The sequence below is a fragment of the Rana temporaria genome, chromosome 3 (assembly GCF_905171775.1).
Source record: "Rana temporaria chromosome 3, aRanTem1.1, whole genome shotgun sequence".
In the NCBI taxonomy this organism is placed as follows: domain Eukaryota; kingdom Metazoa; phylum Chordata; class Amphibia; order Anura; family Ranidae; genus Rana; species Rana temporaria.
In genome coordinates this window covers 43,740,939-43,765,977 of record NC_053491.1, presented here as the reverse complement: position 1 = coordinate 43,765,977, position 25,039 = coordinate 43,740,939, and the positions used below count along the sequence as shown (strand labels likewise).

Genomic DNA, 25,039 nt, shown 5'->3' with positions numbered 1-25,039 from the left:
TGCAATAATACTGTCCTCATGATCGTCCTGCAGATCTCAATCTCTCCATGCAAGTATTCACCAAAGATGAATCCCAGCACAGTAAACCAAAGCAATGGGGTACCTGTAGTTTGAGCTCAAGCTCAAAGGAAAGAAAACTTTAGCTGGCCGTACACTGTTCAAATTTCAGACCGCTCCTGATGACCTGGATGAAATTTATTTAGTGGGTGGCCCCAACATTCTCTGGTTGAAAACTCACAGGATCCAGGTAAATAACTCCAAAGACATGCTGGTAGGTTAAAGGGGTGTTCCAGCCTTTTTTTAAGTTTACTAAAAGTCAGCAGCTGCAAAAAGTGTAGCTGCTGGCTTTTAATAAACAGACACTTACCTGCTCCACGGTTCCAGCGACACGTCTTCATTCCTAGTGTGGGCACCCGGCAGTGACAGCTTTCGGCTTCATGGCCAGGCACCCACTGCGCATGCGCGAGCGGCGCCGTCCAATTGGACAGGGAGGGGCTGCAATAAGGCGATTAAGCTATTCGCCTTACCAGCCCCTCGGCAGAAGGAGGAAGTGGGACAGGAAGTCCCACTCCTCCTGAAGCCCCCACTCCCCCACCCAAAAAAATTACATGCCAAATGTGGCATGTAAGGGGGCAAGGAGTGGATTAAGCGGAAGTTCAATTTTTAGGTGGAACTCCGCTTTAATTGGCTTCTGTCTAAAATGGACCCTAGTATATGAATTTGAGTTAGGGACTGTAACGGAATGACCCGTGACACCCAAAGACTTTGTGAGGATGGAGGATACTCTGTGCCCTTTGGGCATGGGGTGGCAAGTGAATCATAATTCATGTATTACATGAGATGGGACATCACTGATAGTTCGTATTGCAGGATTTTGAGACACTGCAAGATGTTGGTTAATTGTGACCCCAACCAGTCAATAGTGACTCATCTCTCTGTGAAGACTGTTAATATGTTAAATAAGGCTAGCTTTTGAAAGGCCTTTAATTGTGTGATAACACTGTCTAAAACCTATTGATGCTCAGAGGTGTAAATAGGTGCATGCGGAGACGAAACGTCTGCCTAGGGAGCTCAGTGTGTGATGGGTTTGTTTGTTATGCTGTTAATTAAGGAATGTGCAGTGATTAGACATGATAATTATAGGCCGGTGCTGACCTGTCTAGAATGTTTAAGTAATTAGCCTTAGTGTGTGATTAGGGGGGTGGAGATCTCATTGTCCCTTTGAATACTGTCACATGGTTGTACTGTATATAAGACTGAGAAGAAACCATTAAAATTGTCTTCATTTGAAACCAAAGAACACGGAGCAAGTCTCGTTATTCTGGGAAATGGGAGGCCTGCTGATTTGTCTGTGTGTCAGATAAGCTGTCGTGACTGGGATGGAAGGTCGTAAACGGTGGTGACCGTTACAGGGACCTTAGGTGGTAAGCTCCTTGAGGGTAGGGACCAATGTGAATGTACAATGTATATGTAAAAAGTGCTGCGTAAATTGAAGGCGCTATATAAGTACCTGTAGTAGTAGTAGTAGTAATTAGTAGTAATAATAATAATAATAATAATAGTCAGCCATAGAAAGATCACAAAGGGTACACACCGCTCAGAGGCCAACCCGCATCAGGTAAGTATACGGTGGTAGCTGGTGTAAGCTGCTCGCAGAAGATTTTTTACTTTAATGCAGAAAATGCATTAAGGTAAAAAAAAAAACTTCTGCCTTTTTAGAACCACTTTTAGTGCTTTAAATTAAGATATGTATTTATTACGATGAATGACATGTATTTAGGCTTGGTCATACTTACTTTGCTCTATCTTGGCTTTGGCACTTGTTAGTCTATTATGGCCTCCACTTTTCAATGGCTTGGCAAAAGAGTTAAGTTCATTAACAGTCGCTGTTGCTCGTATTGATTGAAACCCATTCCAGGTTAAAGTTTTTGGCTGTGCATATCTCCTTGATGCATAATGTGTTGGAGGTGGTGCCCCTATACCAAGAAAACTTGAAAGATGTACTGGAGGCCCGAAATTAATATGGTTGGATGTGGCATTCGCCCGAGTCTCTGTCATTGCACCTCCCAGGCAGGAAACTGGGACATAGGACATGTTTCCTTCTGTATCCTGACACATTATCAGGCCTTGAGTCTGCAAGAAATAAAAGTTTACAGATTGTATTAAAACTATTATCAACTATTGCATACGCAACGTCTAAGAAATAGTTGTCCAGATGTTAAAACCACTGAACAAAACACATGGCAAGTTGATTTAGTTGTAGAAATAATAATAATAATAAAAGAAGGGATCTAATGGAAATTATTCTACAGCTATAGGAAAAAAAAAGGTTTGTCCATAGCAGATAATCGTTGTAATCGACATTTAGGCTTGGTTCACACTACTGCAATCAGATTTTGATCCAACTTGCAATGTGTTTATGTGATGAAACTTGAATTTCTACTTGGATGTGTCGTTTGCATATTCCGTGGCCCAGATTCAAAAAGCAATTACGTCTGCGTAACCATAGTTACGCAGCGCAATTGCTTACTTGCGCCGGCGTTTCGAATGCTCCTGATTCAGGAACCTCTTTACGCCGACGGCAGCCTAAGATATGACTAGCATAAGGCTTTTATGCCAGTCATATCGTAGGCTGCATTCTTACGTTGGCCGCTAGGGGGCGTTCCCGTTGTGGTCAGCGTATAGTATGCAAATTGCATACTAACGCCGATTCACAACCCTACGCGAGCCCTGCGTACGCAGTTTACGTCGTTTGCGTACGTCGAGTTTCGCGTAAGGCTGCTCCTGCTAATAGCAGGGGCAGCCAATGCTAAGTATACCCGTCATTCCCGCGTCGCGAAGTTTACATTTTACGTTGTTTGCGTAAGTGAATCGTGAATGGCGCTGGACGTCATTCACGTTCACTTTGAAGCAAATTACGTCCTTGCGACGTCATTCGCCGCAATGCACGTCGGGAAAGTTTCCCGACGGAGCATGCGCACTACGCTCGGCGCGGAAACGCGCCTAATTTAAATGATCCACGCCCCCTACGGGATCATTTAAATTACGCGCCCTAACGCCGGGCATTTTTTAGGAGCGCCCACGCAAATTACGTGGCTACTGCTTCGTGAATGAAGCGTAGCGCAAATAATTCGCGGGGGCGCAGGGCAAAAACGGGACGCTGCGCCTCCGTAAGGAGTGCGCAGCGGTACCTGAATCTGCCCCCATGAGGCTAGAATTGTGCTGGAATTGCACCAAAGTAGGACAGGACCCTTTTCCAAAATTATGGTCTGCTGAGCTGTATTGATGTGAACAGTCATCATTGAAAGCAATGCAATTTCCATTGTCTTGAGATTCTGTGCGACTCAAGACATTGAAATGTGAGGAGAAAACAGACTAATTTTTTAGGAGGATTTCATTTTTTATCTTCTTATTCTACCAGATGTTACTCGTCGTGGCACCTTCGTGATCTAGGGCTGGCATGCTGCGGTGTCCTCTCCCCCTCTACCGAGATGGAATGCAGGCAGCGCCATTGGAGTCTGCTACTCCCGCAGCCGCGTGTCTTCTTCCTGTTTGTCCAAAGCTAGTCATCCAATAGGATCGTCTGACGCTTTGGCCAATCAGGAGACAGGTCTCACTGACCTCTCTCCTGATTGGCAGAGAGAAACGTTAGTGTGAAAATAGCGGAAATTTATTCGCTACCTTCACACAACAGGGATGGATTATGACGCAGTGCTCTGCGCCCCGAGCCCACCCTATTTTTAAGGCCATTACGTTCTTCAAAATACACACCCCTCGCTTAACCCTGCCATAGTAATTCATGTGTCCTAGCCACCCCTTTTTTCACCCCCCCTTTCCTCCTCTCCCAAATCCTACCCCAGAAAAATAATCCAAAAATTGACAGGCTCCAGTTCTGACAGTTTGGCTAATGTACAGTGCTGTAAAAATGCCCCCTTCCTGATTTTTTTGCATATTTGTCACACTTAAAGGGGTGGTTCCCCCTAAAACAAATTTCTAACAATACATTCGGAAGACTGCTTACACTGCGGGTAGGCTGGCTTTTTTTTTTTTTCGTACATACCTCGATCATATCGCATATCGCCGTTTCATCCCTCGGCTTCCGGGTATGAGTCTTGCTGGACCTAGTTGATTGACGTTCCTCCGACCGGCGCATACTGCGCGTCACGACTTTCCGACAGAAGCCGAACGTCATTGCGCAGGCGCCGTATAGTCGGCTCTATACGGCGCCTGCGCAACAACGTTCGGCTTCTTTCGGAAAGTCAATCAACTAGGAACGCCCACCGCCACAAGACTCATACCCGGAAGTCGAGGGATGAAACGGCGATATGATCGAGGTATGTACGAAAAAAAAAAAAAGCCAGCCTACCCGCAGTGTAAGCAGTCTTCCAAATGTATTGTTAGACATTTGTTTTAAGGGGGAACCACCGCTTTAAACGAGTCAGATCATCAAAACTTTAATATTACACAAAGATAACCCAAGTAAATACAAAATAACATTTTTAAGAAAGGGTTACAAAGTGATTTCCAAGGTTTTGGGACTGCAGCGAACCTCGATGGGATCTATTATCCACAAATGGAGAAAACTTGAAACATTGGTGGAGTGGCCGGCCTAGCAAGATTACTCCAAGAGCAGGACAACGACTCATCCAGGAGGTCATAAAAGAACCCAGAACAATATCTAAAGAACTGCAGGCCTCACTTGCCTCAGGTCAGTGTTCATGATTCAACAATAAGAAAGACTGGGCAAAAAATGGCATCTATGGGAAAGTTCCAAGTTGAAGGCCACATTTGCCAAAAAACTGCTTGATTATGAAGACTTTGGGGCAAATGTTCTGTAGAGCATAGCAGTGATTTCAGTATTCTACTACTGCTAGATTCAGGGTGAATGGCCGGCGGTCGAGCGCCTTCTCCGTAGCTAATGGTACCCGACAGGGCTTCCCGCTCTCCCCCCATCATTTTCGTCCTCACGTTAGAACTCTTCCTTCGTAGGCTACGAGACAACTCGTGCATTAAAGGGGCTACCAATAAACATAAACATTGCAAAATAGCTGCTTACGCAGACGACATTTTTCTGTTCCTTACAGACCCGATTAACACCATACCCAATCTCCTTAAGGATTTTACACTTTTCAACCAGCTCTCCAACCTACAAATTAACTTCAACAAGTCGACGGTTTCCCTATGCCAACAGAACTTTCCTTTCAAATGGGAGTCGAACGATATAACTTATTTGGGTATTTCAGTATTCTAGTCTGCATCTCCCCAAGGTAATACATAAAACCTGGCCTGTTATTGGGCCCTGGGGACAGGGTTGATGACCACTGCTGTAGACCGATGAGACAAAATTTGAACTTTTTGGAAAGTGTAAAACATCTGGCGTAAAACTAAAACAACATTTCATAAAAAGAACATCATACCAACAGTCAAACATGGTGGTGGTAATGCGATGGTCTGGGGCTGCTTTGTAGCTTCACGACCTGGATGACTTGCCATAATTGATAGCCATAGGATGCATTAAGGTGAAAAAACGGGAAGCTTTACAACCCCTTTAAGCTGTTATAGCTGCAAAGGGTGGGCCAACTTAATATTGAACCCTACGGACTAAGGCTCCATTCACACTAATGCTTTTTTTGATGCATTTTGCAGAAATGCAAGGAAATTTTTTAACATGGTTTCCTAAGGAACATGTTCACATCAATGCTTTTTTGTGCCTCTATGTTTTTGGAAAGGGTCAGGGACTTTTTTTCCAGCAAAAAGCAGCGTTTTGCATGCAATAGAATTCAATGGACCTGCATCCAAAACGGATTTTGCCGCGATTTGCGTTTTTTTTTTCAACCTGTTTATAGCTGGTTGTTAAAGGAAATGTAAAAAAATAAAAATTACTGGCTTAAAAAAAAAAAAAAAACGCAAATCGCAGTAAAAAAGCAGCAAAAACGCTCAAAAGCAACATGCATAGGTGTGAATCAAGCCTTAGACTGGGATGCCATTTAAGTTCATATGCGTGTAATGGCAGGTGTACCAATACTTTTGATAATATAGTGTATGTCTACCAGAGCTCACCACACTATTAAAATAAAAGCCATCTTTTGACTTTTTTATGTTAAATCACATTGGGGTAGATTCAGGTACGGGCGCGCACTACTACGGAGGCGCAGCGTACCGTTTTTACGCTACGCCTCCGTAAATTACTTGAGCTACGCTTCATTCACAAAGCATTTGCTCTGTAATTTGCGGGGGCGTTTTGTGAAAGTGGCGGGCGTAAGCACGCGTAATTTAAATGATCCCGTAGGGGGCGTGGATCATTTAAATTAGGCGCGTTCCCGCGCCGAACGTAGTGCGCATGCTCCGTCGGGAAACTTTCCCGACGTGCATTGCGGTAAATGACGTCGCAAGGACGCAAATTTCGAAAAAAGCGACGCGGGAACGACGTCCATACTTAGCATTGGCTGCTCCTCCTAATAGCAGGAGCAGCCTTACGACGGAAGCGCCGTACGCAAACGACGTAAAACTCGAATGCCGGGCGTGCGTACGTTTGTGAATCGGCGTGAGTATGCAATTTGCATACTCTACGCTGACCACTACGAGAACGCCACCTAGCGGCCAGCGTCAGAATGCAGCCTAAGATACGACGGGATAAGAGCCTTATGCCAGTCATATCTTAGGCTACAGTCGGCGTATCGAGCTTTCTGAATACAGAAAGTCGATACGCCGGCGCTACTTAGCAATTACGCTGCGTATCTATGGATACGCAGGCGTAATTGCTACCTGAATCTACCCCACTGTCTTCACCCAACAGAAACCAGAATTGACATGTATAGGACATAATAGAACCTTCACTAAATAACAGCTGTTTGTGACACTAAGCTAAGGAAGGGTCTTACGTTGTAAATATTTTTTTAATGGAGTCATTTTGTGAGGAACCCATTGCATTCTTACGTTATAGGTACTTATTTCATACTTGATTTCTTGTTTGAGCATCTAGGAGACTGTAGTCATGTGGCTTGAGGTCATGGGTTTTGGGCTCCATAGTGCCAAACAGGCTATACAAGGCATCCGCTATACCAAGGCTTCTGATAAGCTTCTCCCTTTGCTGAAGACCCTGCAGCCTCTCCATCTCCTCTCGTTCATTAATATCCACTGGTTTCATGGAGTCTATTTTCATCTCCTTGGTCTAGGCAAAGAAAGTCAATATTCACTTACAGAACTTACAGAATAAAACTTTATTAATCATAATATCCATGCATCACATAAAGTTATAATAGTGCTGGTCCTAAAATTGTATCTAAATTAGGGTGACCAGATATCCCCGGTTTCCGGGGACAGTCCCCAGATTGAGGACACTGTCTCCGGAGCCAGTCTGTCCCCAGATTTGTGCCCGGATTGCAGTGGCATGGAGGGGGGGTGGTGGGGGGCATCTGGTACTCCATCCCCGGGTGCAACATTTGGGGGAGCGCAAAATCATTACTGTGCCCCCTAAGTGTGTTGTCCCCCCCCCCCCCCCTACCCAGGGACTCCTGTAGTCCAGCCTGTCCCATGTGTGAGAACATCGGAGGGGCGGTGCAGAGCGTACAGCGGCTATTGGAGAAGCTCTTGGCAGGGGATACTGAGGAGTGGCTGGGTGTCAGTAACAGTACCTGGTGCTGGGAGGAGCCCTGCTCCGATAGATTATCATGGAGGCCACGGAGAGGTGAGCAAAATCAACCGATCTACACTGTTCATGTGGGGGGGAGAGGGGTGAATAGTGCAGGAATCAGGTAGGTCAGTGTAGTAGTCAGTATAGAACTCAGGTAGGTCAGTGTAAGAATCAGGTAGTTTAGTGTAGTGGTCAGGTAGATCAGTGTAGGAATCAGGTAGGTTAGTGTAGTGGTTAGTGTAGGAATCAGGTAGGTCAGTATAGGGATAAAGTAGGTTAGTGTAGTGGTCAGTGTAGGAATCAGGTAGGTCAGTATAGGGATAAAGTAGGTTAGTGTAGTGGTCAGGTAGGTAAGTGTAGTGGTCAGTGTAGGAATCAGGTAGGTCAGTGTGGGGATAAGGTAGGTCAGTTTAGTGGTCAGTGTAGTAATCAGGTAGGTCAGTTTAGTGGTCAGTGTAGGAATCAGGTAGGTCAGTGTTGGAATCAGGTAGGTCAGTTTAGTGGTCAGTGTAGGAATCAGGTAGGTCAGTTTAGTGGTCAGTGTAGGAATCAGGTAGGTCAGTGTGGGGATAACGTAGGTCAGTTTAGTGGTCAGTGTAGGAATCGGGTAGGTCAGTTTAGTGGTCAGTGTAGGAATCAGGTAGGTCAGTGTTGGAATCAGGTAGGTCAGTTTAGTGGTCAGTGTAGGAATCAGGTAGGTCAGTGTTGGAATCAGGTAGGTCAGTTTAGTGGTCAGTGTAGGAATCAGGTAGGTCAGTGTAGGAATCAGGTAGGTCAGTGTGGGGATAAGGTAGGTCAGTTTAGTGGTCAGTGTAGGAATCAGGTAGGTCAGTGTGGGGATAAGGTAGATCGGTTTAGTGGTCAGTGTAGGAATCGGGTAGGTCAGTGTAGGAATCGGGTAGGTCAGTGCAGTGGCCAGTGTAGGAATCAGGTAGGTCAGTGTAGGAATCAGGTAGGTCAGTATAGGAATCGGGTAGGTCAGTGCACCCTCAGAGGAAGTCAGAAGGACGAAACGTCTTTTTAGAATTGACTATATATTTTAAGGTTAGTGTAGTGGTCAGTGTAGGAATCAAGTAGGTCAGCATAGGGATAAAGTAGGTTAGTGTAGTGAAAATAAAGGTGAAACTTCTGCGCTACTGTGTGTAAACCAATGCTAAATAAATGGATGTAATAAATGGTCCAGAGCAGTAGTATCTAATAGTGTTCACTATACACAAAAAAGTAATAAATATAATATAAGTGATAAGCGCTCAAAACCTTAGTAAAAAACTACTAAATGGTGTGAATCCACATAAATGGTGTATGGTGATAACATACAAAAACACACAGGGTGACGTAAAGAGTCACTAATAAATCTTAAAACAGGAAAACAAAAATGTCCGAAAATATAGTGTCCTCTTGTGTGGTTAAAATATTCAAGGTAGTGTCCAGTTCTTCCCTAGGATTCCTGGCTTGATATACATCCGTGCATTACAGTGAAATCCGTGCCCAGTCTCCCAAAACTCTCACCTTACTATTGCTGTGCAGTGCATGTAGTATGGGTGTAAGCGTCTCCAGTGATGTGTTGTCCAATCCTCTCCAGGTCCTCTCCTATATGTCAGCTTCTCGCCCCTAGTGGTCACACTGGTCCCAAAGGGTAAATCACCAGCGCACCATGTATATTGGGGGGGAGGAAGAGAAAAGAAGGATGCCTCCAATAGTGAAGTACCGTAAACTAATGGATGGTCTTTATTATGTAGCTAAATGGACTCTTACATTAGTAAAAAGATAAATGCATAAAATTAAACAAGACCTGTCTTACGTGTCTCCTGACTTCATCAGGGGACTGTCCCCTGTCCTCTGATGAAGTCACGAGACACGTGACGTAACGACGTATGGATCGGGATTACGCGAGACTGTCGTAGACCGGAAGACATCGGAGGAGACGTAAGACGGCGCTGCGGACGCTGCGTCCTGTTCAATTTTATGCATTTATCTTTTTACTAATGTAAGTGTCCATTTAGCTACATAATAAAGACCATCTGTCCTGTCTTCCTCCTCGCCGATCAGCAGGTGCCCACGGTCATCCATTGGCTCGCACCTGCTGATCGGCTTGTGCTGTGACTAATCACAACACAGCCAGCTCGTCGGCCATGAGTGTGTGTGCCCCCTGCCCAGAAAAGCAGAAACAGGTACTGTATATATACAATAAAACCGTGGTTTGAGAGCGTTTTGCAAGACAAGCTAAATTTTTAAATACATTTTGACTTTGACAAGCGATGTCTTGATATAAGGGTAGCGTCATGTCACAACTGAGTATAAAAGAGAAGAGAGGCATAGCAATGTGATGGGTTGTGTAACCATAAAATGTCCTTCCACAAATGGAATCCTCCACAAGGGGATTAGAAGCAAAATCCAGCAGGAGCTACAGAGTATAATAGAGAACAGAGGCGCCTCTAAGTGTAGCAATATGGTTACATTTAATGAAGGTACAACATTTAGAAACTCACATGGTTGATGATCAAAACAGGCACATCTAAGTATGCAAGCATCCGGGGTAAAGCTGTCCACATAGACCAGGCATATCCAAAGTCCGGCCCGCGGGCCAATCGCAGCCCACTTTCCGGTTTTGAACAGCCCGCCGTGTTATTTATACATTTTATCTTTTGTGGCCCGACGATCTCCCAGCGCCGGGGCCACAAAAGATGTATATGCCTTGGAATGGGACAGGGAGGAGGCGGGACGAGCGCCGCCGCCGTACACACACAGGAACATTTCCTGTTTACAGGCGGCCTCTGTAATAGGAAGTTCCGCGCTGCCATTGGACGACTGTTCTGTCCATCAAAGGAGGCGGGACTTTCTATTAAAGAGGCCGCTTTGTAAACAGGAGATTCTCCTGTAATTAATTTTTGGCGCTCATGAGTGCATTGCTGGCAAATGGTGAGTGCATTCCTGGCAAATGGTGCGGCATTCCTGGCAAATGGTGAGTGCATTCCTGGCAAATGGTGCGCCATTCCTGGCAAATGGTGTGGCATTCCTGGCAAATGGTGAGTGCATTCCTGGCAAAGGGTGCTGCATTTCTGGGTGTGTGCATTCATGGCAGATGGTGAGTGAATTTCCTGGCAAATGGTGAGTGTATTCCTGGCAAATGGTGCTGCATTCCTGGCAGATGGTGAGTGCATTCCTGGCAAATAGTGCTGCATTCCTGGCAGATGGTGAGTGCATTCCTGACAAATGGTGAGTGCATTCCTGGCAAATGGTGCTGCATTCCTGGGTGTGTGCATTCCTGGCAGATGGTGAGTGCATTCCTGACAAATAGTGCTGCATTCCTGGCAAATGGTGCGGCATTCCTGGCAAATGGTGAGTGCATTCCTGGCAAATGGTGAGTGCATTCCTGGCAAATGGTGAGTGCATTCCTGGCAAATGGTGAGTGCATTCCTGGGTGCGTGCATTCCTGGCAAATGGTGCGTGCATTCCTGGCAAATGGTGCGTGCATTCCTGGCAAATGGTGCGTGCATTCCTGGCAAATGGTGCGTGCATTCCTGGCAAATGGTGGGTGCATTCCTGGCAAATGGTGAGTGCATTCCTGGCAAATGGTGAGTGCATTCCTGGCAAATGGTGAGTGCATTCCTGGCAAATGGTGCTGCATTCCTGGGTGCGTGCATTCCTGGCAAATGGTGCGTGCATTCCTGGCAAATGGTGCGTGCATTCCTGGCAAATGGTGCGTGCATTCCTGGCAAATGGTGAGTGCATTCCTGGCAAATGGTGAGTGCATTCCTGGCAAATGGTGCGTGCATTCCTGGCAAATGGTGGGTGCATTCCTGGCAAATGGTGGGTACATTCCTGGCAATGGTGGGTGCATTCCTGGCAATGGTGGGTGCATTCCTCGCAATGGTGGGTGCATTCCTCGCAATGGTGGGAGCATGCCTGGCAATGATGAGGCTACATTCATGGCAATGGTGGGTTTGAAGATGGGCACTTGTGAGGCTGCAGATGGGCACTGACCCTTATTTTGCTTCACAGTTCTTTATTAAAAAATAAATAAATTCCTGAAACTTTGCTCTTAAAGTGAAGGCGTGTGTTATACGCCAATAAATACGGTATATCCCAATAATACGCCCAAGCTCATCTCTTTACTCACACACAGCCACAAAGGCAAAATAATTATTGTTGGGCAGTGTATTAGTGCTTGGAGGAACACACTTAGACCGAATTTAAATGGTTCAAAGAATGTCAGGCAAAATGGTCGGCCCTCACGCATGTTCACTTCATCAAATCTGGCCCTCTTTGAAAAAAGTTTGGACACCCCTGACATAGATCATCCTCTGCACCACCATTTATCCTGTACCTTCAACGAGCAGTTCAAGCCTTGCTTTCAGATTGCTCTACTGCAGGGTAGTCTTCCCGGTTATGATTACAGACTAACAGCGGTGAGAGACGGTGGTGCACATGACGGTCTATGTGAATCGCTTTACCCCAGGTGCCTGCATACTTAGATGTGCCTTTTTTATTCATCAACCATGTGAGTTGCTAAATGTTGTATCTGCATTAAATGTACCCATATTGCTACACTTAGAGGCGCCTCTCTTCTCTTTTATACTCTGTAGCTCCTGCCTGATTTTGCTTCTAATCCCCTCATGGAGGCTTCCATTTGTGGATGGACATTTTATGGTTACACAACCTATCACATTGCTATAATCTTTTTATATGGACTAAAAAGTGAAGGATTTTTGAATAAATGGTTGTGGAACGAATCATCTGAGTTTCCATTATTTCTTATGGGGAAATTTGCTTTGATATACAAGTGCTTTGTATTACAAGCATGCTTCCGGAACAAATTATGCTCGCAATCCAAGGTTTTACTTGTACGTGATTCTGCACAGCCGGCCCGTAGTGTAGCAGTAAAGCTACAGGGCGCGGTCAGCAAGAGGTTAAACCCCATACTTCTCTTTTAACCACTTGAGACCCGCGCTATTGACAAAAGACGTCAACAGCGCGGCTCTCAGGTGCAAAGTGGACTTCTTTGGACATCTTTTAAAGTGCATTACCCACACGCGCCTCTGGTCGGCGCGCAGCGGGTAAACACTGTCCCGGCGCATCGCTGAAGAGCCGATGCGTGTACCTGGCGGCCGCGATGTCCCCCGGGTACACGCGATCGTCTGGAACACAGCAGGTGACAGCAGGGACGTGGAGCTCTGTGCTGTCAGAGGAGAGGAGACCGATCTGTGTCCCTTGTACATAGGGACACAGCATCGGTCACCTCCCCCAGTCACCCCCTCCCCCCACACAGTTAGAACACAACCAGGATACACATTTAACCCCTTCCTCACCCCCTAGTGTTAACCCCTTCCCTGCCAGTCACATTTATACAGTAATTAGTGCATTTTTATAGCACTGATCGCTGTATAAATGTGAATGGTCCCAAATTTGTGTCAAAAGTGTCTGATACGTCCGCCGCAATATCGCAGTCCCAATAAAAATCACAGATCGCCGCCATTACTAGTAAAAAAAAAAATAATAAAAAAAAAATCATAATTCTGTTCCCCATTTTGTAGGCGCTATAACTTTTGCGCAAACCAGACGCTTATTGGGATTTTTTTTTTTTACAAAAATACGTCGAAAAATACGTATCGGCCTTAACTGAGAAAAAAATAGTTTTTGGGATATTTATTATAGCAACAAGTAAAAAAATATATATATAGATTTTTTTAAATTGTCGCTCTTTTTTTGTTTATAGCGCAAAAAATTAAAACCGCAGAGGTGATCAAATACCACCAAAAGAAAGCTCTATTTGTGGGGAAAAAAGGACGCCAATTTTGTTTGGGAGCCACGTCGCACGACCGCGCAAATGTCAGTTAAAGCGACGCAGTGCCGGAAGCTGAAATTTCGCCTGGGAACGAAGGGGGTTTATGTGCCCAGTAAGCAAGTGGTTAACCAAATTTTCTAACCTGATGGAAAAGCTTAGTGACCAAGCCACATCACATCACATTCAATCAGTTATTACCTATAAACAACCAAATTATCTATAGAAGTGCTTAAATGATTGGCACCACTATTTAAAACTGGGAAGGGTACGGTTATGATTAAAATGAGTCAAAAACAAAAGGTACATTTTAAAATGTATTGATGTTGGTTATGAGATCTGACTACTGAACAACTGTCCTTTAGAACGATTGTGGCATAATAATCCGTGTACATATTTGCTGACCCATGTTTATGCACTGAACAAACCCATGCTGATGACAGACTTATGTTGGATTACTTGGTGCCATTCCATAGGTAGATTTTCAGTTGAGCCTATTAGCTAGATTCAGAAAGAGTTAGGCCGGCTTATCTACAGATAAGCCGACCTAACTCAGAATCTGCGCCGACCTATGTTTAAGTGTATTCTCAAACAGAGATACGCTTAAACATATCTAAGATACGACGGCTTGCGCCGTCCTATCTTAGGTTGCAATATTGAGGCTGGCTGCTAGGTGGCGCTTCCATATGCAAATCAGTAGATACGCCTATTCACGAACGTACGCCCGGCCGCCGCAGTACATTTACGCCGTTTACGTAAGAGATAGGCCGCCTAAAGTTATTCCATCAAATAGATGGAATAGTAATGTTAAGTATGGCCGCCGTTCCCGTGTCGAAATTCGAAAATTTTACGTTGTTTGCGTAAGTCGTCCGTGAATAGGGATTTACGTCGTTTACGTCCACGTCAAAATCAATAAGCCCGTGCGGCGTACTTAGCCGCAATGCACACTGGGAAATGTAGGCGCCCGGCGCATGCGCAGTTAAACAAAAATGTCAAAAACGTCAGGTCAAGCCCCATTAACATAAAACACGCCCCCTTAGACAAATTTGAATTAGGCGCCCTTACGCCTGCCCGCTTTAGGCTACGCCGCCGTAACTTAGCAGGCAAGTACTTTGAGAATCAAGTACTTGCCTCGCTAACTTACGGCGGCGTAGCCTAAACACGCTAAGCTACGCCGCCGCAAAGTTAGGTCAGGGTACCTGAATCTAGCTATATCTGTTTACCAATAATCTGGAAGTGGAATTACCATCGTATTTCATTACAGGACACACCGGTATCCTCTAACGCCCTGCAGATTACATTAGCCTGGTGAAATACATTCGCTTTCTAACTAGCCATTATAGAATACAATATGTCAGTATCAGATGTTCACTGCACCTTTCTCTCTGCTGTTCTACATCCACTGGACATAGTGCGGACGGATGGCCGCCTCGTCACCTTGTATTTCACAGGCTTTTCTTCTGCTGACTCCCCTTGCAAGGTGTCCTTGCCGTCTTTCTTCTTCTTTCCACCGGGCAGTTCTTTCTGCTCTTGTTTAAGTCGAAGTTCTTCCAACTGCTGCCTGTAATGGAAATTTTTAAGGCTTTTAACCCCTTCCATACAGGGCATTTTCACCCCCTTCCTGCCCAGACCAATTTTTAGTTTTCAGCGCTGTTGCACTTTGAATGACAATTGCGTGGTCATGCAACACTGTACCCAAATGAAATCTTTGTCGTCCCCCCCCCCCCCAAATAGAGCTTTCGTTTGGTGGTATTTGATCATCTCTGCGGTTTTTATTTTTTGCGCTATAAACAAAAGAACAGCGACAATTTTAAAAAAAACACAATATTTTTTACTTTTTTATTTAACCACTTGAATACCAGCCGCATGTAAAATGACGGCTTCACAGTGGCTCTGGAAACTCAACAGGATGTCAATTGACGTCCTGGATTCCTCCGGCCCCGCGCGTCCCCGAGATGCCGATGCGCGTGCCTGGCGGTCGCGATGTCCGCCAGGCACCCACGATCAGCAGTGACAGAGCAGGGACGTGGAGCTCTGTGTGTAAACACAGAGCTTCACGTCCTGTCAGGGGACAGAGGAGACCGATCTGTGTCTCTTGTACATAGGGACACAGATCGGTTACCTCCCCCAGTCACCCCCCTCCCCCTACAGTTAGAACACACCCAGGCTACACATTTAACCCCTTCCTCACCCCCTAGTGTTAACCCCTTCAATGCCAGTCACATTTATACAGTAATTAGTGCATATTTATAGCACAGTATAAATGTGAATGGCGCCAAAAATGTGTCAAAAGTGTCCGATGTGTCCGCCATAATGTCGCAGTCCCAATAAAAAAATCGCAGATCGCCGCCATTACTAGTAAAAAAAATAAAAATAAAAAAAATAATAATAATAATAATTCTGTCCCATATTTTGTAAGCGCTTATTGCGATTTTTTTTTTATTATTATTTTTTTTTTTTTTTACCAAAAATATGTAGAATACGTATCGACCTAAACTGAGAAAAAAATTTGGGGAAAAAAAAAATGTGGCTATTTATTATAGCAACAAGTAAAAAATATTGAATTTTTTTTCAAAATTGTTGCTTTTTTTGTTTTATAGCGCAAAAAATAAAAACCGCAGAGGTGATCAAATACCACCAAAAGAAAGCTCTATTTGTGGGGAAAAAAGGACGCCAATTTTGTTTGGGAGCCACGTCGCACGACCGCGCAATTGTCAGTTAAAGCGACGCAGTGCCGGAAGCTGAAATTTCACCTGGTCAGGAGGGGGGTATATGTGCCCGGTATGGAAGTGGTTAATAAATATTACAATTAAAAAAAAAAAAAAAAATTCTCAGTTAAGGCCGATACGTATTCTTCTACATATTTTTGGTAAAAAAAAAAAAAATCGCAATAATCGTATATTGATTGGTTTGCGCAAAATTTATAGCGTCTACAAAATAGGTGATAGATTTATGGCATTTTTATTTAATTAATTTTTTTACTAGTATTGGCGGCGATTTACCATTTTTTATTGTGACCGTGACATTGCGGCGGACATATCGGACACTTTTGACACGTTTTTGGGACCATTCACATTTATACAGCGATTAGTAGGGGACTCACAAGGGGAGGGGACCGATGTGTGTTCCTCTGTACTGGGAACACACATTGGTCTCTTCACCGCTGACAGGAGGTGGATCTGTGTGTTTACACCCCATCATTACACACACAGATCCACACTCCTGCCGTGATCACCGGCAATCGCGGGTGCCCGGCGGCAATCGCGGGCGCTGGGCACCCTCGCGCTGGGTCACGAGCTTTGCCGCGGGCGCGCACCCTAGATCGCCGGGAACGCAGGTCATCATATGACGTCCACCCGGATCGAGGGAGGGTTCCTGCCGGCGTCATTTTACAATGCGCCGGTAGGGAAGGGGTTAATGAAGCAATAGTACAGATAATATGAGACAGACAGGGCTGGAAAAAAAGACTTTCGCCGCGTACACACGTTCGGAATTTCCGACAAAATAAATGTTCGATTGGGAGCTTGTTGTCGGAAATTCCGACCGTGTGTAGACTCCATCGGACATTTACTGTCGGAGTTTCCGACAATAACAATTTGAGAATTTTTCCGGAAACAAAATCCGTTCTCGTAAATTCCGAGCGTATGTAAACAATTCCGAAGCACAAAATCCCAGGCATGCTCAGAATCAAGTACGAGACGCAAGCGTTCAGTCTGGTAAAACTGGCGTTCGTAATGGAGATAGCACATTTATCACGCTGCAAATGTTTTTATATTTTAATGCAGCACATTCTTTTCTTCTTTATAATGCTAGAATAATGAAGTTGTTTTGCTGCTGATAATCACATAGGGCCAGATTCTTGTAGTTTTCCCGCGGCGGTAGCGTAAGCCATTTACACTACGCAGCCCCAACTTACAGGAGCAAGTGCTGTATTCCCCAAACACTTGCTCCGTAGTTTGGGGCGGTGTAGTGTAATTGGCCCGGCGTATCCCCGCGTAATTCCAAGGGGGCGGCTTGTATTTAAATTAAGCGCGCCCCCGTTTCGATCGAACTGCGCATGCGCCGGGCTAAAAATAGCCCAGTGCGCATGCTCCAGTTCTCGGCGGAAAACGTCAATGACGCCGACGTGTGCGTCATTGACGTAAAGTCGTATTCAAGAACGACTTAGTAAAACGACTTACCCGACGGGAAAAGATGACGCGGACCCGACGCCATACTTAACATGGCATATGTGGGACAGGCGTAAGGTTACCCCTCATATAGCAGGGGTAACCTTACGCTTACGCAAACGACGTTAGCGATGGTTACGCGATGCGATTTTGTTCGGGAATCAGCGTATCAGGCTCATTTGCATAAACAAATGAGACCTGAAAGTAAACGCCACCTAGCGGCCGGCGGCGAATTATATTTAGGATCCGACAGTGTAAGTGACTTACACTAGTCGAATCCTAGCCTAAATCCGGTGTATCTTGTTTTGTGAATACAAAATAATGATACGCCGGCGGGAAATCCGATTTACGCCGGTGTATCAGTAGATACACCGGCGTAACTTGTTTGAGAATATGGCCCATAGAGTTCTGTTAAACTGATTTTTCCGACACTCCAATAGATCGGAAACAGCAGCAGATGACATATAAGCGCAAATCGTCTCTCACCAAACTTCTACTAACACGAGATTAGCAGAAGGAGCCCAAAGGGTGGCGCAATTGGTATGGAACTTCCCTTTTATAGTGCCGTTGTACGTCACCGCGTTCTTGGCGATCTGAATTTCCAACAACATTTGTCCGACCGTGTGTATGTAAGACAAGTTTGACCCAACATCCGTCGGAAAAAAAATCCACGGTTTTGTTGTCGGAATGTCCGATCGTGTGTACGCGGCATGTGTAGGGCTGTTACGATGCATTAAGGTGAAAAAACAGGAGGGTTTACAACCTCTTTAACCGCTTAAGGACCCCTTCACGCCGATATACGTCGGCAGAAGGGCATGGCTGGGCACAAGCACATACCTGTACGTCGCCTTTAAGAGCCCAGTCGTGGCTCACGAGCGGGCCGCAGGCCTGCGGCCTGGTCCTGTGCTCCATGACCATGCCTGCGGGACCCGCAGCTCCGATCGTTGCCGGTGTTCCGCGATCGGGTCACAGAGCTGAAGAACGGGGAGAGGTAAGGGTAAACAAACCTTTCCCTGTTCTTCTTAGTGTGACTGTCACTGATCGTCTGTTCCCTGTCATAAGGAACGACGATCAGTGACATCACATGCCAAGCCACGCCCCCACACAGTAGTAATCACTCCCTAGGAAACAATCCCTTCAGCGCCCCCTACAGGTTAACCCCTTCACTGTGAGTGTCATTTTCACTGTAATCAGTGCATTTTTATAGCACTTTTCACTGTAAAAATTACAATGGTCCCAAAAATAGTGTCAAAAGTGTCCGATGTGACCGCCATAATGTTGCAGTCACGATAAAAATCGCTAATTGCCGCCTATCTGTGCCACCTATCAGTGCCCATTCGTGCTGCATATTAGTGCCACATATCAGTGCTGCATATTAGTGCCCATCAATGCCACCTCATCGGTGCCGCCTTATCAGTGCAGTACCATCAGTGCCCATCAGTGAAGGAGAAAACGTACTTATTTACAATGTTTTGTAACTGAAACAAAAAAATACGTGTTTTTTTTCTTCTAAATTTTCGGTATTTTTTTTAGCAGAAAATAAAAATCCCAGAGGTGATCAAATACCATCAAAAGAAAGCTCTATTTGTGGGAACAAAATGATAAAAATTTAGTTTGGGTAAAGTGTAGCATGACCGCGCAATTGTCATTCAGAGTGCAACAGCGCTGAAAGCTGAAAATTGGTCTGGGCGAGAAGGTGTATAAATGCCCTGTATGGAAGTGGTTAAGTACTGAATATCATCTATTAGAATTCCCCTGTAGACCCATGCTGAGATTGTAAATATTATCCTCCAATATAAATCATTCCCTCTGTGATTTAGCAGTTAATCCCTGATATCCATCCCTTAATTGATCTTACTTCCTTGTTGTAGATACTCAGTTGTACTGTTGTTGTGTATCAGGTATCAAAGTCGGCATATCTGAATACATGCTGAGTCAAGAGGGTGAGGCATTACCTTGCACACTCTTCTCTGGCCCTGGAAGCCGCCGTTTCCTGAAACAAAGAGCTGCTGTGTTTGAAGAACTTCTCGTATTTGTCTCCTTTGCCCTGTGGGTAAATACGTTGATAGCCTCCCAGGTGGTTGTCTTCGTATTTCTCAACTTGTTCCAGCCAAGCAGCCTGAGACGTTTCGAGCTGCTCACGTCTGTGTGTACAAAACGCGTAAGGACAGCAGACACACCGCAATATACAGACATATGAAATGCAAACACAGATATCTATGGAAAATGTCATTCAGGATTTGTACACTGCTGACTAACAAACACTATACCGTAGAGTAGACTGTGTATCTGAAATCAAGTAAGACCACTTAAAGAGTGCAATAGCTAGATTCAGGTGGAGTTAGGTCGGCGTATCAGTAGATACGCCGACCTAACTCAGAATCTGCGCCGACCTATGTTTAAGTGTATTCTCAAACAAAGATACGCTTAAACATATCTAAGATACGATGGCTTGCGCCGTCCTATCTTAGGTTGCAATATTGAGGCTGGCCGCTAGGTGGCGCTTCCATTGCGGTCGGCGTAGAATATGTAAATCAGTAGATACGCCAATTCACGAACGTACGCCCGGCCGCCTCAGTACATTTACGCCGTTTACGTAACGCATTACAGGCCTAAAGTTATTCCACCAAATAGATGGAATAGTAATGTTAGGTATGGCCACCGTTCCCACGTCGAAATTTGAAATTTTTACGTCGTTTGCGTAAGTCGTCCGTGAACAGGGATTTACGTCATTTACGTCCACGTCTAAATCAATAGGCCCGTGCGGCGGACTTAGCCGCAATGCACACTGGGAAATGTAGGCGCGCGGCGCATGCGCAGTTAAAAAAAAACGTCAATCACGTCGGGTCAAGCCTCATTACCATAAAACACGCCCCCTCAGACAAATTTGAATTAGGCGCCCTTACGCCCGCCCGCTTTAGGCTACGCCGCCGTAACTTAGCAGGCAAGTACTTTGAGAATCAAGGGGTAGATTCACACACATTGGCCTAACTTTAGGGCGGCCTAGCCTATTTAGGCTACACCGCCGTAAATTAGTTAGGCTAGTAGTGATTCACAATCTACTTACCTGCTACGGCGGCGTAGCCTAAAACGAGCTTGAGTAAGGGCGCCTAATTCAAATTGCTAGGAGGGGGGCGTGTTGTATGGAAATGAGGCTTGACCTCAAGTTTTTTGACGTTTTTTGACACTGCGCATGCGCCGGGCGACTACATTTCCCAGTGCGCATTGCGGCTAAGTACTCCGTATGGGCCTATTGATTTCGACGTGTATGTAAACGACGTAAATCCCGATTCGCGGACGACTTGCGCAAACGACGTAAAAAATTCGAACCTTGCGGCGGGAACGGCGGCCATACTTAACATTGTTATTCCACCTCATAGGTGGAATAACTTTAGGCGGCGTAACCCTTACGGAAACGACATAAAGCGACGGTGTAGGCCTGGCGTACGTTCGTGAATCGGCGTATCCCCTCATTTACATAATCTACGCCGGCCGCAATGGAAGCGCCATCTAGCGGCCAACAGAAACATTGCAAGCTAAGATAGAACGGCGTAAGCCGGCCTATCTTAGCTTTGTTTAAGTGTATCTCTGTTTGAGAATACACTTAAACAAACGCCGGCGTAGATTCAGAGTTAGGTCGGCTTATCTACTGATAAGCCGGTCTAACTCTTTGTGAATCTACCTACAAGTACTTGCCACGCTAACTTACGGCGGCGTAGCCTAAACACGCTAAGCTACGCCGCCGCAAAGTTAGGACACCGTACATGAATCTACTGTAGCTACAAGTTTCCCATTTTTTTATTATTTTGTAAAATCTGATAAAAGGCCTTTAAAAGCACATATACAAAAAATACAGAGCATATCGCATCTGTGGTGTCACCAATCAGAGTGGAGTGGATACAGAATATAGTGCATGCAGTTGTCATGTCTGTATATTCAGTGAAGCTATTAATGATAGTTGGATAATAATAGTCAAGTGCTAACCAAAATAATGAAATACTTTATGAGAAAACGAATAATTAATCCTGGACCAAGCAACAGAACAAAGGTTGAACAATGTGAGTGTAAGAATTAAAGCGGAGTTCCACCCTAAAGTGGAACTTCCGCTCATCTGATTCCTCCCCCCCCTCCGATGCCACAATTGACACCTTTCGGGGGTCATTGACAGGTATCACCGCGGGGCTCCCTCCTCCTTCCCCGTCCGCCGGACCAATAGGAGAGAGGGGCCTCGCGCATGTGCAGCAGCCAAAAGGCTACACTGCCGGGTTCCCTTACCCGCAATGGTGGCGGCAGCTGATGGAAACATCAGCTGCGGTCAGGGTTGTCTTAATGCATGGGCACCCCTGGGCACGGCCCAGGGGCCCAAGATGCATGGGTGCCCCATTAAAATCTTGCATTACATCATACTTGCAAACTGTCCCGGATTTGATGGGACAGTCACGCTTTTTATTAAGCTGTCCCGGGATGGCCGTGTTCTGTGTAGCTTCCTGGAACCTGTACCGTGCCCTCCTGATCCCAGTATTGTGCCCTTCTGCCTCCACCCGTACCATGCCCTCCTGATCCCAGTATTGTGCCCTTCTGCCTCCCCCCGTACCGTGCCCTCCTGATCCCAGGATTGTGCCCTTCTGCCTTCCCCCCGTACTGTGCCCTCCTGATCCCAGTATTATGCCCTTCTGCCTCCCCCCCCGTACCGTGCCCTCCTGATCCCAGTATTGTGCCCTTCTGCCTCCCCCCGTACCGTGCCCTCCTGATCCCAGGATTGTGCCCTTCTGCCCTCCCCCCGTACTGTGCCCTCCTGATCCCAGTATTATGCCCTTCGACCTCCCCCCCCCCCGTACCGTGCCCTCCTGATCCCAGTATTGTGCCCTTCTGCCTCCCCCCGTACCGTGCCCTCCTGATCCCAGGATTGTGCCCTTCTGCCTTCCCCCCCGTACCGTGCCCTCCTGATCCCAGTATTGTGCCCTTTTGCCTTCCCCCCCGTACCGTGCCCTCCTGATCCCAGTATTGTGGGAGCACGCTGACTAACCCCCAGCCAGAACGGCTCGGGTTAATGGGGGCAAGCTTACTGAGGAGGAACAGGAAGTGAGAAATTCAGACAAAGAAAAAAAACATTTGGAAGGGAAATCAAAGGAAAAGGTTAGTTTCTTCCTTTCTTGAAAACCGATCACAAACCGTTAAATTGGGTTCTTTCACGTCGGAAAAGCGCACGGTGTCATGTGGAGTCCCCCAAGGATCCCCCCTGTCACCGGTGCTTTTCAACATCTATCTTCGCCCTCTCTTTGATATTATCAGTAGCCAAGAACTACTCTATCACTCTTATGCAGACGATACGCAACTGTATTTTCGCATCTGCAACAAAAAGGATCATCATCCCAGTTTAGAGAAATGTCTCTCTTTGATAGAAAACTGGATGACAAAGAGTTATCTTAAACTCAACAGTTCAAAAACAGAACTCCTTATGTTTCACGCCAGCCAAAAGAGTCAACTGGCAACAACCTGGACACCCCCGCCCATTCTGGGCCAAATCATCACCCCTAGCTCCAAAGTCAAAAGTCTCGGGGTCATCTTCGACACCTTCATGACAATGGACGCACAAATAGGGTCAGTAGTCAGTGGAGCGCACCATCTGTTGCGCCTACTACGCAGACTTATTCCATTTATCCCCAAAGAAGACGTAGCAGTCGTGGTGGGAACAATCGTGAATTCCAGACTGGACTATGCTAACGCCCTTTACCTCGGACTCCCAAAGTACCAAATCTCCCGTCTGCAAGTCGTTCAGAATACGGCCGCCAGACTGGTGACTGGGAAAAAAAATGGGAATCAATCTCACCTTCGCTGAGAACCCTTCACTGGCTGCCAGTAAAAGACAGAATTGCATTTAAAGCACTCTGCCTGACACATAAGTGCATCCATGGGAAGGCTCCGCAATATCTTTGCGACAAGATAGAACCTCACAATTCGAATCGCGTTCTGCGATCCACCGACCAAAATCTGGTCAGGGTACCAAAAACCAAATATAAGTCCAAAGGAGAAAGAAGGTTTGCTTTTCAGGGTCCTAGACTATGGAACGCTTTACCAACCAGCATTCGGTTGGAGGAAAACCACCTGACTTTCAGAAGACGGATCAAAACTCTGCTCTTCTGATGTCATGAGACACGAGCAACTAGCGCCCAGAAGCGATTCAGTTCGCATGCGCCGCGCTTTATAAGTTTTTCATTCATTCATTCATTCATTCAACCAACAATGCACTAGCTTAAAGGAAAATATTTAAAAAATTAAAAACAAACCTTTACAAACCCTTTAAAACCAGGAGTACACAACACACTCCCAAACTATTGGGTGGTTATTAGTCCATGGCGGTAGGAGGTAGTAATGGTTGCTCATAAATTTGTGAGAGGGTTTTAGAAAAAGAGTCCTTCTCACCTGGCCTCCTTGGGGAGATTACGTTGTAGTAAACGTTCCTTCACCTTACGCTTATCTTCCTCGATAACCTTCTTTTTGTCACAAGCCCGGAGATTAATCAGAGTAAGGGTATCAAACAGAAGGGCATCCTTTACTTCTCTATCCAGACGTGAATCAGTAGTGAAACTTGGTGAATGATTCACCTACACCAGGAGAAAAAAGAAAGTTTGGTATACAAAAAAGTATCTCAGAATGCTGGAACCCATCAAAGTAATTCTGAAGCTTTGTTGTAGTGTAAGGCCTCATGCACACTATGGGGGTTATTTACGAAAGGCAAATCCACTTTGCACCACAAGTGCAAAGTGCACTTGAAATTGCACTGAAAATGCACTGAAAATGCACTTGGAAGTGCAATTGCTGTAAATCTGAGGGGTAGATCTGAAATGAGGGGAAGCTCTGCTGATTTTACTATCCAATCATGTACAAGCTAAAATGCTGTTTTTTACTTTCCTTGGATGTCCCCCTCGACTGCACTTCCAAGTGCACTTTAAGTTCCTAGATGCCTTTCCTCCTGGTAGTGGTGTTTTGGCGGAAAAAAAACAAAACGCTTGCCACTTGAAAACGCATGTAACAATGTTTAGACGCGTCAAGCACTTGGGCGTTAATTAATTTCATTGGCCAGAATAATTTATAATGAATTAACACTTAAGCACTAAATGCGGCTAGCATTAATGTGTTTTTAGATGCGTTAACACGCGCTTACAAGTGGGGTTTCTGCCTCTAAACTCCTCTAAACACCTAGGGCTAGATTCAGGTAGCTCGGCGCTTCTTTTGGCTGGCGTAGCACATCTCATATGCGATACGCCAACGTAAAACAGGGAGCCCAGACCAGTATTCACAAAGATCTGGCGCCGTACGTTGCGCCGGCGTAGTGTAAATAGGCCGGCGTAAGCCCGCCTAATTCAAAATAGGCAGGTAGGGGGCTCCATGTAAATTAGCCGTGACCCCATGTAAATGAATGGCCGTTCGTACGGCGCATGCTCAGAATCACGT

General features: G+C 45.7%; 1 protein-coding gene across 3 annotated transcripts in view; it reads right to left on the bottom strand.

Moving 5' to 3' along the window:
• The window catches only part of TTLL6 (tubulin tyrosine ligase like 6), an 81,562-nt gene that overhangs the window by 14,138 nt on the left and 42,385 nt on the right, over positions 1 to 25,039 (bottom strand). For 2 of the 3 annotated variants that reach the window (XM_040342467.1, XM_040342466.1), the window contains exons 10-14: positions 24,008 to 24,189; positions 19,540 to 19,728; positions 14,793 to 14,976; positions 6,959 to 7,171; positions 1,797 to 2,133 (exon numbers count right to left, since the gene is read on the bottom strand). In XM_040342467.1, the coding sequence (XP_040198401.1) occupies positions 1,797 to 2,133; positions 6,959 to 7,171; positions 14,793 to 14,976; positions 19,540 to 19,728; positions 24,008 to 24,189 (1,105 nt within the window). Of the gene's footprint in view, positions 1 to 1,796; positions 2,134 to 6,936; positions 7,172 to 14,792; positions 14,977 to 19,539; positions 19,729 to 24,007; positions 24,190 to 25,039 lie in introns of those variants that run through there. The other variant, XM_040342468.1, reaches the window with a different exon arrangement.